Source organism: Saimiri boliviensis, chromosome 16 (genome assembly GCF_048565385.1).
Source record: "Saimiri boliviensis isolate mSaiBol1 chromosome 16, mSaiBol1.pri, whole genome shotgun sequence".
Lineage (NCBI taxonomy): Eukaryota > Metazoa > Chordata > Mammalia > Primates > Cebidae > Saimiri > Saimiri boliviensis.
The window spans coordinates 78622287-78639964 of record NC_133464.1 but is presented as its reverse complement, the minus strand read 5'-3'; the positions used below and the strand labels follow the sequence as shown (position 1 = coordinate 78639964).

Below are 17678 nucleotides of genomic sequence, written 5' to 3'. Positions count from 1 at the left end.
TTAAATAGTATTAAGACCATTAAAGCAATATGTTTTACCCCAAATTCTTCATTTAATAATATAGTTGTTGTAAAAGGAATTATATGCTATGGTTTCTATGGGGTTCTGCCAAGATTTACACAGCTTTGAAGAGCTTTAAACGAAATGCACTTATTTGCCAGAGGCAGTGCAACTACAGAAAATACTTCAGCAAGCACAGCCAAGGGCCTCCCCAGAGCTTTAGCCCCAGTTACCGCCTAGAGTAAAAATGAAATGGGAAAATGGTCAAAATGAGTTAATCTCCTAAACATCAACCTGAAAAGAGACAAGAGAACAAGACAAACTTCTCCAATCCCACTTCTTATATAGTCAAAAGGCTCAATCGTAAGTGCTGGGAGGAAACTAAACAGCTCCCTTGGACAGATACTCTAGTTCCTTTAAGCTACTAGGTAAGTGACCAAACAGTATTCTGGTACTTCACCTCCCAAAAATGAACAATTTATTATTTCTGGGCAGTATGGCAGTAGTATTAAATTTATTAGTAAATTTCAGGAAGATTCTTGCTTTCCAGATGACAGATATCAATACTGACACTACTAAAGGAGTAAATTTCTGGCACCTACACAACAAACATTACATCGACAAACTTAAGCTTAGGCTAGAGTCACATTTTATAGCACAGATAGGCCAAGTCTACCAAGTCATATTCAAACCAATCACTAGAAACATTTTGTAATCACTTAAAAACTATCCTAGAAATACATCAACTAAAGAATATACAAGAAACTGACATATCTGGGGCTAGAGCCTTCATATGGCATTGTAATTCATACTTACCAAGTTAAAATTAAAATATCATTTTAATATGAATGTCCAAGTAGCTGGAAAGAATTTAGTAAACACTACACCAGCAGAAAGAAAAAGCTGCATGCCTATCTGAAAGTAACAGGAGTACCATAGGATTTTAAGAACAGTAAGTATTTGTGCGTCTTCTATGTGCAACACATGCTATTCTGCATTAGGTTTTACAGCAGTGAATGAAAATACATTATCTGCCTTCATCAAGCATCTAGTCTAGTGGGGGAAAGAAGCAAATAAAGCAAAAACACACATAAACTGTGAAATGCTGTGAAAAAACCTGAGTAGCCAGCATAGATAAAAAGTATAGCACGGAAGGCAGAGGTTGAAGATATGGGCAGAGGTGAGTTTGGATTTCTTCTGGTTGCTACAGAGTATAGGTAGAGGAGGAGAATTAAAGAAGTAAAAGCCTCTCACTATGCAGAAGAATAAATGTGTGTAGAGGCCAGTTAAATGATGTGCCCAAGAATCCAGAGTTTCTCAGTGGTACACATGAGACTTGGAATACAGATCAAGGACTACAAAAAAGATTCTGGGAACATTTTCAAATCAAAATGGTGAGGTTATATAAAACAGACTTAGGGCCAGGTGCAGTGGCTCACACCTGTAATCCCAGCACTTTGGGAAGCCAAGGCAGGAAGATCACAAGGTCAAGAGATAGAGACCATCTGACCAACATGGTGAAACCCCATCTCTACTAAAAATGAAAAAATTAGCTTGGTGTGGTGGTGCACGTCTGCAGTCCCAGCCAGTAGGGAAGCTGAGGCAGGATTGCTTGAACCAGAGAGGCGGAGGTTGCAGTGAGCCGAGACTGTGCCAATGCACCCTAGCCTGGCAACAGAGAGACTGTCTCAAAAAAAAAAAAAAAAAAAAAAAAAAAAAAAGAAAAGAAAAGAAAAAATAAAAGGAAAAGAAGAAAAAAAACTTAAGAAAACTAAAATTAATTTGGTTATACCAGGAAATCAGTAAAATGGGTGATAGTTATTCTTCATAACAAATACTTAAATCAGAATATAGACATCAAATATAACAATACCTAAAAGAAACTGTTAGTTGAAGGCAATAAAGCTAACCTGGCCCAAGATATTATAAAGAGTACATAAATAATACTAACTGCAATGTCACTGAAATGATCTCAGAATTATTTCCTTAGATTTTCATAATAGTTGACTAAGGTCAACATTAGCAAGAATTCGATTTTTAGCATGAAGGTTGATATACTTTTTTCCTCAAAATTTACCATATCAAGAAAGCTGTGTTACTAACCTTTTATTAGTGTTGGTTAATCTTCTATTTGAGGAAAATTAGGCTCAAAGTGACTAACCAAATGTTACAGTGTCAATTAATGACATATTGCCCTAAAATGCAAGTGTTTTTTACATTTTACTATGCAACCTCTCACACTGGCAGATTAAGTGAAACATGGTCAGTTACTAGCTCTGGGTCTTGCATTTTAAGAGAAATACTGATAAATGAACTACGCCCAGGGAAAGATAATCAAGTTGTAAAGGGTTCAAAATCCATGTCATATAGAGTAAGACCAAGGAAACTAAAGCTTTAAGCTGAAGAAGCAAATCCTAATGGAGCAATACAACCAACAGGCCTATTAGGTATTACACACCCCCAACTACCCCCACCGCACCGAAAAAAAGAGCCAGGGCCAGTTAAAAAAGAGATAGACTTCAGATCAACAAAAGAAAGAATTTTTTTACAATGGATTCTGTCCAACGGAGGAATCAACTCATTAGGTAGTAAGCTACCACACTTCGAGAATTACTGACTAATTAGCAATAAAAATCACTGGGGTCATAGTCACAGAGATGACTGAATTATAGCTGATCTTTTTCCTGTAAAGCCACTGACTCTCACTTGCCTAATTTATTCATCTGTTGACTGATTTCAATGGCCCAAAGGAAGTATAAAATTTACTAGAAATCTCATTATTTCTCTCTTTTCTAAAATGATACTTGAAGTTCTAAGATATATGTGCACAACGTGCAAGTTTGTTACATAGGCATACATGTGCCACAGTGGTTTGCTGTACCCATCAACCCATCATCTACATTAGGTATTTCTCCTAACACTATCCCTCCCGTAGTACCTCACCCCACGACAGGCCCTGGTGTGATGTTTGCCTCCCTGTGTCCGTGTGTTTGCATTGTTCAGCTCCCACTTATGAGTGAGAATATGAGGGGTTCGGTTTTCTGTTCCTGTGTTACTTTGCTGAGAATGATGGTTTCCAGCTTCATCCATGTCCCTGCAAAGGACATGAACTCATTGTTTTCTACAGCTGCATAGTATTCCATGGTGTATATGTGCCACATTTTCTTTAGCCAGTCTATCACTGATGGTCATTTGGGTTAGTTCCAAGTCTTTGCTACTGTGAATAGTGCTGCAATAAACATACATGTGCATGTGTCTTTATAGTAGAATGACTTATAATTTTGGGGGTATATACCCAGTAATGGGATTGCTGGGTTAAAAGGTATTTCTTGTTCTAGATCCTTGAGGAATTGCCACATCTTTCACAATGGTTGAACTAATTTACACTCCCACCAACAATGTAAAAGCGTTCCTATTTCTCCACATCTTCTCCAGCAAATTCTTAAAAAAAAAAAAAAAAAAAAAAAAAAAAAAAAAAAAAAAAAAAAAACAATGAATCTGGGAGGTGGTTTTTTTTTAAAAGATTAACAAAATAGACTGCTAGCCAGACTAATAAAGAAGAAAAGAGAGAAGAATAAAATTGACATAATAAAAAAGATAAACAGGATATCACCACTGATTCCACAGAAATACAAACTAACATCAGAAAATACTATAAACATGTCTATGTAAATGAACTAGAAAATCTAGAAGAAATGGATAAATTCCTGGAAACATACACCCTCGCAAGACTAAAACAGGAAGAAGTCGAATCCCTGAATAGACCAATAACAAGTTCTGAAATTGAGGCAGTAATTAATACCCAACCAACCAAAAAATGCCCAGGACCAGACAGATTCACAGCCAAATTCTAGAAGTACGAAGAGGAGCTGGTTTCTTCTGAAACTATTCCAAACAGTAGAAAAAGAGGGACTCTTCCCTAACTATGAAGCCAGTATCATCTTGCTACCAAAACCTGGCAGAAACACAACAAAAAAAGAAAGTTTCAGGCCAATATCCCTGATGAACATCCATGCAAAATCCTCAGCAAAATACTGGCAAACCAAATCCAGCAGCACATCAAAAAGCTTATCCCATGATCAAGTCGGATTCATCCCTGGGATGCAAGGCTGGTTCAACATACACAAATCAATAAACATTCCATCACATAAACAGAACCAATGACCAAAATGACATGGTTATCTCAACAGATGCAGAAAAGGCCTTTGATAAAACTCAACACCCCTTCATGCTAAAAACTCTCAATAAACTAGGCATTGACTAGCTATTTATGACAAACCCACAGCCAATATCACACTGAATGGGCAAAAGTTGGAAGCATTCCCTTTGAATACCAGTATAAGACAAGGATGCCCTCTTACCATTCCTATTTGACATGATATTGGAAGTTCTGGTCAGGGCAATCAGGCAAGAGAAAGAAATAAAGAGTATTCAAAGAGGAAGAGAGGAAGTCAAATTGTCTCTGTTCACAGATGATATAACTGTGTATTTAGAAAACCCCATCATCTCAGCCCAAGATCTCCTTAAGCTGATAAGTAACTTCAGCAAGGTCTCAGGACACAAAATCAATGTGCAAAACTCACAAGAATTCCTATACACCAATAATAGACAAACGGTCAAATCATGAGTGAACTCCCATTCATGACTGCTACAAAGAGAATAAAATACCTAGGAATACAACTTACAAGGGATGTGAAGGACCTCTTCAAGGAGAGCTACACACCACTACTCAAGGAAGTCAGAGAGGACACAAACAAATGGAAAAACATCCCACGGTCATGGACAGAAAGAACCAATATCAAGAAAATGGCCATACTGCCCAAAGTAATTTATAGATTCGATGCTATCCCGATCAAGCTACTGTTGACTTTCTTCACAGAATTAGAAAAAACTACTTTAAATTTCACACAAAACCAAAAGCGCGTATAGCCAAGACAACCCTAAGCAAAAAGAACAAACCTGGAAATATTATGCTACCTGACTTCAAACTATACTACAAGGCTACAGTAACCAAAACAGCATGGTACTGGTACCAAAACAGAGATAGAGACCAATGGAACAGAACAGAAGCCTCAGAAATAGCGCCACACATCTACAACCATCTGATCTTTGACAAACCTGACACAAACAAGCAATGGAGAAAGAATTCCCTATTTAATAAATAGTGTTGGGAAAACTGGCTAGCCATATGCAGGAAACTGACCCTGGATCCCTACCTAATACAAAAATTAATTCAAGATGGATTAAAGACTTAAGCATAAGACCTAAAATGATAAAAACCCAAGAAGAAAACTTAGGCATTACCATTCACAGGCACAGGCAAAGACTTCATGACTAAAACACCAAAAGCAAAGGCAACAAAAAGCCAAAATTGACAAATGGAACCTAATTAAACTAAGGAGCTTCTGCACAGCAAAAGAAACTATCATCATAGTGAACAGGCACCCTACAGAATGGGAGAAAATTTTTGCAATCTATCCATCTGACAAAGGGCTAATATCCACCATCTACAAGGAATTTAAACAAATTTACAAGAAAAAACCAACCTCATCAAAAAGTGGGCAAAGAATATGAAAAGACACTTCTCAAAAGAAGACACTTATGCAGTCAACAAACATATGAAAAATAGCTCATCATCACTGGTCATTAAACAAATGCAAATCAAAGCCACAATGAGATACCATCTCACACCAGTTAGAATGGCAATTATTTCTCTTCTTTAAAAAAGTGATTGTATTCAACAAAATTCAATAGCCTTTTATGCTAAAAACCCTCAACAGACTAGGTATTGATGAAACCTATCTCAAAATAATAAAAGTTATTTAAGACAAACCAACAGCCAAAATCATAAAGAATGAGCAAATACTGGAAGCATTCCCTTTGAAATCCGGCACTAGACAAGGATGCCCTCTCTCACCATTCCTATTCAATACAGTATTGGAAGTTCTAGCAGAACAATCAGGCAAGAAAAAGAAATAGCGGGTATTCAATTAGGAAAGGAGGAAGTCCAATTGTCTCTATTTGCAGATGACATGATTGTATATTTACAAGACCCCATCATCTCAGCCCAAAATCTCCTGAAACTGATAAGCAAATTTTAGCAAAGTCTCAGGATACAAAATCAATGTGCAAAAATCATTCCTATACACCAAAAACAGATTAAAAGAGAGCCAAATCAAGAACCAACTGTCATTCACAATTGCTACAAAGAGAATAAAATACCTAGAAATACAACTAACAAAGGATGTAAAGGACCTCTTTAAGGAGAACTGCAAACCACTGCTCAACGAAATAAGAGAGGACACAAACAGACGGAGATACATTCCATGCTAATGGTTAGAAAGAATCAATATCGTGAAAATGCCCTTACTGCCCAAAGTAATTTATAGATTCAACGCTATCCCCATCAAGCTACCAATGATCTTCTTCACAGAACTGGAAAAAAACACCTTAAACTTCATATGGAATCAAAAGAGAGCCCACATAGCCAAGACAATCATAAGCAAAAAGAACAAAGCTGGAGGCATCACACTACCTGACTTCAAACTATACTATGGGGCTACAGTAATCAAAACAGCATGGTATTGGTACCAAAACAGATATATAGACCAAAGGAACAGAACAGAGGCCTCAGAGGTAATGCCACATATCTAAAACCATCTGATCTTTGACAAACCTGACAAAAACAAGCAATGGGGAAAGGAGTCCCTGTTTAATAAATGGTGTTGGGAAAAGTGGCTAGCTATGTGCAGAAAGCAGAAACTGGACCCCTTCCTGACACCTTATGCTAAAATTAACTCCAGATGGATTAAGGACTTAAATATAAGACCTAACACCATAAAAACCTTAGAAGAAACCCTAGGCAAAACCATTCAGGACATAGGCATAGGCAAGGACTTCATTACTAAAACACCGAAAACATTTGCAACAAAAGCCAAAATAGACAAATGGGATCTAATTAAACTCCAGGGCTTCTTTACAGCAAAAGAAACAATCATTAGAGTGAACCAGCAACCAACAGAACGGGAAAAAATGTTTGCAACCTACCCATTTGACAAAGGACTTATATCCAAAATCTACAAAGAACTAAAACAGACTTACGAGAAAAAAAAAAAAAAGAAAAACATTCAAAAGTGGGCAAAGGGTATGAACAGACATTTTTCAAAAGAAGACATATTTGAGGCCAACAAACATGAAAAAATGCTCATCATCACTCGTCATTAGAGACATACAAATCAAAACTACATTGAGATACCATCTCATGCCAGTTAGAATGGAGATCATTAAAAAATCTGGAGACAACAGATACTGGAGAGGATGTGGAGAAACAGGAACACTTTTACACTGTTGGTGGAAGTGTAAATTAGTTCAACCATTGTGGAACACAGTGTGGAGATTCCTCAAGGACCTAGAAATAGAAATTCCATTTGACTCAGCAATCTCATTACTGGGTATACATCCAAAGGATTATAAATCATTCTGTTATAAGGATACATGCACACGCATGTTCACTGCAGCACTACTTACAATAGCAAAGACTTGGAACCAACCCAAATGCCCATCAATGACAGACTGGATAGGGAAAATGTGGCACATATACACCATGGAATACTATTCTGCCATAAAAAACGATGAGTTTGTGTCCTTTGTAGGGACATGGATGAATCTGGAAACCATCATTCTCAGCAAACTGACACAAAAACAGAAAATCAAACACCACATGTTCTCACTGACAGATGGGTGTTGAACAACGAGAACACATGGACACAGGGAGGGGAGCATCACACACTGAGGTCTGTCGGGGGAGACTAGGGGAGGGACAGTGCGGGGTAGGAGTTGGAGAGGGATAACATGGGGAGAAATGCCAGATATAGGTGACAGGGGGATGGAGGCAGCAAACCACATTGCCATGTATGTACCTGTGCAAAAATCCTACATGTTCTTTACATGTACCCCAGAACCTAAAATGCAATAAAACATACATATTTTTAAAGTGATTTTATATTCTATTTCTTATCTGTGTTAGTCCCCCACTTTCATGTTACATTGATAACCAAAACTCATATATGGCCTACTCAATGTGCCACGTACTGTTCTAAGCACTTAATATTTACTAACTCTCTTATTGATCCTCAAAGTCCTATGAGGTAGGTACTCTTCTTATTTCCATCTCATGGATGAGAAAACCAAAGCACAGAGATGGTAAGTAAATTGCCCAAGGACATGCAGCTAGATCCTAGGAAATCCAGCTCCAGAATCAGTGCTTTCAACCACTTTGTACTCTAGTATACTGCTGCACGCTCCTGGGCTACTCTCACCCCAGTGTGAGAAGCAACACAGGAAAAGTTAGAAAAGGTTTCTAAATTGCATCTCACTCTAAGACTTGATTATTTTACAAAGTAAAATAAGTTAACAAAGGCAAACACTGCTTACTAATTTCAGTATCATGCCCTGCATTTGAATGTTAATACACTTAGACTGAAATTATGAATCCACAGCATTCTGCATACCTATCAACAATATTTGCCAGTACTTACTATGTGCCAAGCACAATTCTAGGCACTGAGGATATCTCAATGAAGCGAACAGAAACCCCTGCCCTCATGAGGCATGTATTCAAGTTAGAAAGCACAACACATTAATAAGTAAAATATACAGTAAAACAGAGACAGAACAGCAAGTTCAAATGCATCACAGTCAGCATGTACTTGATAAGTCTGAGGAACAAGGAAACCAATAAAAAGAAATGAAATGAGTAGAGAAAGAAAACGAGGTCAAAGAAAAAATCTAAGATAAGAAACCACTGAAAGTTTTGAGCACAAGAAAAGACATAATCTGACCTATGTTTAAGAGGAACTCTCAGCCAGGTGTGGTGGCTCACACCTGTAATCCCAGCACTTTGGGAGGCTGAGGCAGGTGGATCGTGAAGTCAAGAGTTGAAGACCAGCCTGGCCAAGATGGTGAAACCCTGTCTCTATTAAAAATAGAAAAATTACCCCGGCATGGTGGTGGGTGCCTGTAATCCCAGCTACTCGGGAGGGTGAGGCAGAGAATTGCTTGAACCTGGGAGGCAGAGGTTGCAGTGAGCTGAAATTGCACCACGCACTCCAGCCTGGACTACAGAGTGAGACTCTGTCTCAAAAAAAAAAAAAAAAAAAAAAAAAAAAGGAAATCTGGAACTCTCTGGCTGCTCTGCTGCCAACAAGCCAGGGACAATGTGTTCTCTCATGTTTTATTTTACACTTTCTGTAGTATATAGAATGGCTAAAATGAGTGGTAAAGTCTGAGAGAGGATAAGAAAAAACATATACAGCTATTCAGATCCCACATTTAATCTTACTATATAAGAAATATCAAACACCACATTAAATAAGAGCTCATGCACTCCTATTAAGATAGCCCTGAAACTGGGAAACTTAAGATAGTTCAATAAGGATAAACAAATTCTAAAATCAGAAAGCTAAAGCACTCTTACTTGGCAAGGCTGAAATATGGTAAGACTGTTCAGTTTGAGAAAAATATGTGTATTAGTCTTTTAAATAAGAGGTTAAAATATTTAACACAACTCTTCTTCCATGACCTAAGACCTCATCCCTGTCAAAGACTAAGCTGACATTTGGATAGAAAAAGAAAATCAACAGCGGGTCTGTAAAAAAACCAGAATAGTACAAATTGCCACAAATGGGTTTAGAATTCTAAATCACAAGTTTGGTCAAATAGTTATTTAGATGCAAAAACTACTTTACCATAATTTAATACAATAAGATAAAAAAAAAAAAACAACCCAGCACTATAAATTAGCTATCATCAGAGACAAAATTCGTGGAGTAACTTAAGATTCAAAGGACAGAACAAGATATTTCTTTAAAACAAGCCATTGATGATACAAAACAAGCCAATGAACACATTTCCTTGAGGTTCCATAGTTTACTGTATCTCTATGGTGGAAACACCATATAATGGTGGGCTGCTACCCAAACTCATCTCAACTATGAGTTCAGTGACATGATGTTGAAATCTATCATACAGGCAGTATTTATATCACAGAACTAGCAAATGCTATAAATCAGGGCTTGATTTATTGTTTTCCTGACTGCCTAGATTTAGAAAAGTAATAGGGAAAATGTTAATAATGCAGACTAAACTTAAAAGCATGTCATTTTTGCTGTTGTTATATTGTAAATAGCACAAAAAATCAGATTATTTTTCCAGTATTTGAAAACTGCTCAAGTCACTGATCAATGAATGAAGCACTAGCATATGTTTTTATTGTTTCACTATCATCTTATTCTTTAAAATGAAAACAAATTATCAACCAACATTCATGCCAACACTACATTACTCCATCATATGCAACCACCAGTTCGCCACAGATAGAAGCTTAACAAAAATCAGTAAAAGCATTCTGTGAGAGTCCACTGGCTCTGTAAAATTTACAATAAAACGTACTGGGTATTTGATTATTTTTAAATTATATAATCGTCTTTTATATACTTTCATATGAGATTTATAATGAGCTTGTGTGTGTATGTGTGTATACACACACCAATCTTTTTTCATAGAAGTAGTTATTAACATATACCACTGGCTGGATTATCATTATTCATCAAAAAAGTACCCTTATAATTTGTGCACTTTTCTTCAATAAAAAGGTTTTTTATGAAGTCGCTGTTCATTTGCATAATCAATCCATAGCTCTCAGAAGAATATGTCCAGTTTGCAACATCTCTCCATATCAGATATCCCTAGACATAACAAGTGGCCATTTATCGTGAGAAGGCTTTCCTTCTCACGATAAATGGCCACTTGTTATGTATAATTCAATGAAATAAAGTCCTTTAACAACTTGAAAATGAATTCAGAGAATATAATTTACCCTAACTTAATCTGAATTCTACTGGGGTCTGTTGCGGAGGAATAGAGGAGGAAGCACCGGGTGGGTAGGGAGGTTGAGGAGGGATAACTTCGGGAGAAATGCCAGATACAGGTGACAGGGGGATGGAGGCAGCAAAACACATTGCCATGTATGTACCTGTGCAACCATCCTGCATGTTCTGTTCATGTACCTCAGAACCTAAAGTGCAATAAAAAATATATATAATAAATAAATGAATAAATAAATAAAATTTAATTTAAAAGTATGTATAGCTTTAACCATGAGATCTTAATGGAAGTTGTGCTCATTTTACTGAGTTAATTAACCATAAAACTATAATCTTAACAATATTTGAAAATCAGAGCTTTATAAATTAAGGTTACAAAACAGTAACATTTCTTCTACTTCCTAATATTTTTAGATTATACTTCTTAAATTTAAAAAATCCTTTTGTTACTTCTATGTATATTTCTATTTGACTCTCAGTTTAAATAGCAAAATAATGATAAATCCAATTTTCCCAGGTGCTATGGTCTGAATGTTTGTGTCCTTCCAAAATTCATGTTGATATCTAAGCCCCAATATGATGGTTATTAGGAGGCAGGGTTTTTGGAAGGTGATTAGGTCAATGAGGTTTCTGCCCTCATGAACAGAATTGGTGTGCTAATAAAAGATGCCCACCCGGCCAACATGGTGAAACCCCGTGTCTACTAAAAAAATACAAAAGTTAGCTGGGCATGGGGGCACGTGCCTATAGTCCCAGCTACTCAGGAGACTGAGGCAGGAGAATTGCTCAAACCCAGGAGGCGGAGGTTGCAGTGAGCTGAGATCACACCATGGCACTCCAGCCTAGCGCCTGGTGACAGAGTGAGACTGTCTCAAAAAAAAAAAAAAAAAAAAAAAGATGCCCAAGGGAGCCTGTTAGACCATTCCATCCTGTGAGGACACAGCAGATACCAAATCTGCTAGTGGCTTGATCTTAGACTTCACAGCCTCCAAAATTGTGAGAAATAAATTTCTATTACTTCTAAATTACCTAGTCTAAGTCACTTTACTATAGTAGGAAGAAGAGACCAGATGCATTGAAATAAAACAATACAGCTTAAAAGTTACTCAGGCCAGGAGCTATGTTTCATTAATGTTTGTATTTCTAGCACCTAGAAGTTTTACTGACACAAAATGTACACTTAACAAAGATGTGTTCAATAAACAGAGTGCTAACTAGCTTTATAGATGACCCGGTGGACCTCAGCGGGGAAATGATAAAGCCTCAACAACAGATCACTATGCAAAGTGACTGTTACTTACTGAAAAACAGCATTTTAAGCTTCAACCTAACCTGAAGCCTGTCAGTAACTTAAAAGATAAATCACTCTCAGAAAATAAATTGCTACTCTTAGAAGAAGATAATAAGCATTTGCAAATAAGAGGCTATATAACACAATGATTAAAAACTCAGGTATTTCAATTAGACAAGGTACAAATCCTAGTTCACCATCTATTTGCAGTCAAGACTTCAGTGTCTCAACTTCTTTACACATGAAACAGGAAAAATAATGCTGAGCTCACAGGATTATGCAAGGATCAAATAAACCAATAAATGTAAAAAGCTTCAAAGAAGGCTTTTTTGGTAGAAAGCTTCAAAAAGGATAAGTGTGCTCAAGGAAGACTAACATTTGCTACTACTGCTATTATTAGTTGTTCCATCATACAGTTCCCAACACCAAATTAAAAATCCAAAAATATACCAGGGACCTTAAGCAAGATATGTCTAACTTCTCTATCCTCACATTTTTTTTATATCTATAAAGTTAAGTACATAGTTACAGTGCTGCAGAAGCTTTCAAAATTCTGACAAAGTAAAAATGCATTCTGAATCATAAGCTGGTATACATCAACATATATGCCTATATGAATTAATTTCTATATATTTTTATAAATAAATTTTTATCAAAATAATACTGTACTTACGGTCAATAAACGGAATTTTCTTTTCTATTCTGCTTCAATTTTAAAGCTGGTTACACAAAACTGATCTTAAGAAAAACAAATACAACAAACACCGGAGACTCCCATACCTCTTCTGAGGGAGGCTGCTTCCAAACAATGCCAATTTTCCTTTTTCCCTTTTTTTTGAGACCCAGTTTTGCTCTGGCGCCCAGGCTAAACTGCAGTGGCAGAATCTCAGCTCGCTGCAATCTCTGCCTCTCAGGTTCAAGCGATTCTTGTGCCTCAGCCTCCCGAGTAGCTGGGATTACATGCCACCACGCCCAACTAATTTTTGTGTTTTTAGTAGAGATGGGGTTTCACTATGTTGCCCAGGCTGATCTTGAACTCCTGGGTTCAAGCTATTCACCTGCCTTAGCCTCCCAAAGTGCTGGGATTATAGGTGTGAGCCACTGCCCCTAGCCCCAACACTCATTTTCACATCAGCTTTTAGCAGAAGTAGGTATCTATTAGTTTCACCCAAGCTGCCTCAAATCCTATGGCAGCCTTCAATGAGTTTTATAAACTTCAGTATCCTAATGAACATTTGCGTAGTTAGGAAATAAATACATCAAGAGCAAACTCCCATTCACAATTGCTATGAAGGGAATAAAATATCTAGGAATACAACTAACAAAGGATGTAAAGGACCTCTTCAAGAACTGTGAATCACTGCTAAAGGAAATAAGAGAGGACACAAACAGAAGAAAAATATTCCATGCTCATGTTTAAGAAGAATCAATATTGTGAAAATGGCCATACTGCCCAAAGTAACATATAGATTCAATGATATCCCTATCAAGGTACCTATGACTCTCTTCACAAAAACTACCTTAAACTTCATATGTAACCAAAAGAGAGCCTGCATAGCCAAGACAATCATAAGCAAAAAGAACAAAGCTGGAGGCATCACACTACCTGACTTCAAACTATACTAGAAGGCTATAGTAATCAAAACAGCATGGTACTGGTAAGAAAACAGAGATTATAAACCAATGGAATAGAACAGAGGCCTCAGAGGCAACACCACACATCTACAACCATCTGATCTTTGACAAACCTGACAAAAACAAGCAATGGGGAAAGGACTCCCTGTTTAATAAATAGTGTTGGGATAACTGGCTACCCATGTGCAGAAAGCAGAAACTGGACCCCTTCCTGACACCTTATACTAAAATTAACTCCAGATGGATTAAAGACTTAAACGTAAGACCTAACACCATAAAAACCCTAGCAGAAAACATAGGCAAAACCATTCAGGACATAGGCATAGGCAAGGACTTCATGACTAAAACACCAAAAGCATTGGCAACAAAAGCCAAAATAGACAAATTGGATCTAATTAAACTCCAGAGCTTCTGTACAGCAAAAGAAACAATCATTAGAGTGAACCAGCAACCAACAGAATGAGAAAAAATTTTTACAATCTATCCATCTAACAAAGGGCTAATATCCAGAATCTACAAAGAACTAAAACAGATTTACAAGAAAACAAACCAACCAACCCATTCAAAAGTGGGCGAAGGACATGAACAGACACTTTTCTAAAGGCGACATATTTGAGGCCAACAAACATATGAAAAAATGCTCACCAACACTGGTCATTAGAGAAATGCAAATCAAAACCACATTGAGATACCATCTCACGCCAGTTAGAATGGCGATCATTAAAAAATCTGGAGACAACAGATGCTGGAGAGGATGTGGAGAAATAGGAACAGCTTTACGTTGTTGGTGGGAGTGTAAGTTAGTTCAACCATTGTGGAAGACAGTGAAGCTCAAGAACCTAGAAACAGAAATCCATTTGACTCAGCAATCCCATTCCTGGGTATATATCCAAAGATTATAAAACATTCTGTTACAAAGACACATGTACATGTACGTTCACTGTGGCACTGTTTACAATAGCAAAGACCTGGAACCAACCCAAATGCCCATCAATGATAGACTGGACAAGGAAAATGTGGAACATATACACCATGGAATTCTATGCAGCCATAAAAAACAATGAGTTTGTGTCCTTTGTAGGGACATGGATGATTCTGTAAACCAACATCCTCAGCAAACTGACACAAGAACAGAAAATCAAATAGCACATGTTCTCACTGATAGGTGGGTGCTGAACAATGGGAACACATGGACACAGGGAGGGGAGCATCACACACTGGGGTCTGTTGAGGGGGCCTAGGGGAGGGACCGCAGTGGGTAGGGAGGTTGGGGAGGAATAACATGGAGAGAAATGCCACATATAGATGATGGGGGAATGGAGGCAGCAAACTACATTGCTACATGATCTGCACATGTACCCCAGAACCTAAAGTACAATAAAAATAATTTAAAAAAAACTAAGATTTAGAAAATCATTTGAAAACATTATAAATGAAAGACAATTTATAAATTCTAGAAAAAATGTAATTGACATTCAAAAAATGCTGCTTATTTTGTTCTTTGCTTAGCAGTCACATTAAAAAACCCACATTTAATTGTTCTGGATTTCTTCTGGTAAATCCAAACCAGACTTTTCATCTAGCTCAGTAGGCAGGGATACTACATAATATGAAAAATCTTAAGGTAAACAAGAAAAAGATATGTGACTTCACAAATTCCATTCTTCCAGTTTCCATCTCTTACTGCAAGACCTTGGCAAGTTTTAGCTCTCTGTACCACAGTTTCTTCCTCCAGAAAGTGGGGATAGTAAGACACCTACTTCCCAGGATTGTTTCATGAACTACTGTTTAATCACTCTGAACAGTGCCTAGCGAAGCAGCGTCCAGTAAACCATGACCATGGTTCCTCTCTTATGTAAACTCAAGACAGAAAGTTCTGCACCCTGTTCTAAACGTTTATCTAAAAGCTACCAGCAAAGTGGGAGTTGGATTTCAGCCCCTACTTTATTCTGTATAACACAAACCAACATTAGCTGCATAAAAATGAAGAAAGAAACAAAAATGATATTTAAGATAAAGAATTTCAAGTATCCACTTATGTGGCTTTTGATAATGGGAGGGTACAAATTTGAAAAGTTAATGTATTTATTACTACCCTTCAGTAATCCCAAAAAGGATCTGAAACAGAATCACTTGCAGTTTCATGGCATAAAAGCTCTCCCACAAATTACACACATTAAAAAAATGTAATTCATTTTCAGTGTAATATTGAGGCAGGGAGGTAAAAGTCTTTGAACTATCTCAGAAACATCAATTTTATTGTACCATGGTCTATGTATTATGGATATAAGACCTAGGAAGTTGGTCTAGAGTCCTTATCTACAGATCAAAATTACATGTAATAAAAATATTCAAATACAGTTTTGAAGGATAACCTCTTGTTATTAGATATATCTTTATTATACACATCATGGCCTCAATGTGATGACATATCCTGAATCTCTAACTAGTAAAATAAAACTTCTTTGTGGCAATTCAATTACATTATCGTTTATTTATGACATCACAATGGAAACGGGAAATACTATTGCTTAAAAATTTTTGTCTTTTTAATAAAATAAAGGCCTAAGAGGCAAATCAGATTATCCTGGCTACCTCCTTAGTAAGAATATCTTCAACCCACTGTCCTAAGTCCATTTTAAGGGAAGTACATAATTTCTACCCAGCACTGTGTTTATTGACCAATCAATTTCCTAATAAGTAAATGTGCATAATGAACCCTAAGCAAGGCAAATTTTCTCAAGGAAAAAAAAAAATCTTGTTCTATGATAATCTACAGAAAAATCAAAGATACTTATTTTTAGTGTAGTAATTCATGTCCTCATCTTATTCTGTAATCATATGTATCTACTTTCTTATAAGTCTTTCCCCATAACTGTTTTCATTTATTGCTCATTTCTACTCAGAATACTTTCAAAATATTTTTCAAAAAAGTTTTAAAGCCTTATTTTTTTCTTACAAGGGATCAATTTCACTAAATATTTTTATACACGTATGTGTATATATATATTTATCACTCCTCTGAGGTAATTTGCATTGCAACATGGCCTTTAAAATACAAAGACTACTGAGGTTTTGAATGAAATTTTTTTCTAACTCTTCCACGTCAAAACCAGGGTATCCTGAAAAGCCAACAAAAATCATAATATCCACCAAAAGTCATGGGCTTCAAGTGAGTGAACTACAGAAAGACAGCGTCTTGCCTTGTCATCTCTCCCTCTTGCTCTATAATCCTTGTCCCTACTTGTAGAAGGTTTTTCACTCTTTGATATAGGATGTGCTCGGCCTACAGGTCCCCGGGCTCCTACTCCTGCCATCTCCTTCCTCAGAGGTCTTACTTCTCGATTGGCACGCCTGATCTGAGGTGGAGCTCTGACAAAAAAAAAAATATAAAAAAAAAATTAAAATTAATCAAAGGCAAAAGTATCTCCATACTACCCTAGTCAATAAAATTGTTAGATCAAGAAGCCTGAAATCTAATTTTTTCACCTTTGGACAATTCACGGCCACAACTATCAGGTTGGTTTTCCCAAATTCATTTTTCTAAAACATACTAGCTGATACAATTATTAAATACACATACATGACACAGCAATTAATCTGTCAAAAGTAACTATTAATCACCAATAGAGGGCAACACAGACTATCCCCATCTAATAATCTTAACAGCATAATGAAAGTCAGTAATTTTATTCATTACTGTCCTAAACCAAGAATAAGTAACTTTTTTTTTGGAAAAAAAGCATTAAAACCTGAAAGAATAGGAACTCTACAATGTCTGTTTGTACAGTTTATTAATTTCTGTTTTACAACAAAGATGATTTTCTCTGTTTCTATAATGGAAAATTAAACATTTCATTCATCAAATT

General features: G+C 36.7%; 1 protein-coding gene across 7 annotated transcripts in view; it reads right to left on the bottom strand.

Annotated features, from left to right (window-relative positions):
* KATNAL1 (katanin catalytic subunit A1 like 1) overlaps nucleotides 1–17678 on the bottom strand; it is a 99382-nt gene that overhangs the window by 38617 nt on the left and 43087 nt on the right. For 6 of the 7 annotated variants that reach the window (XM_074387894.1, XM_074387895.1, XM_074387893.1 and 3 more), the window contains 2 exons: nucleotides 17013–17181; nucleotides 11033–11074 (listed from right to left, as the gene is read on the bottom strand). In XM_074387894.1, coding sequence (XP_074243995.1) covers nucleotides 11033–11074; nucleotides 17013–17181 — 211 coding nt within the window. The remainder of the gene's footprint in view (nucleotides 1–11032; nucleotides 11075–17012; nucleotides 17182–17678) is intronic. The other variant, XM_074387897.1, reaches the window with a different exon arrangement.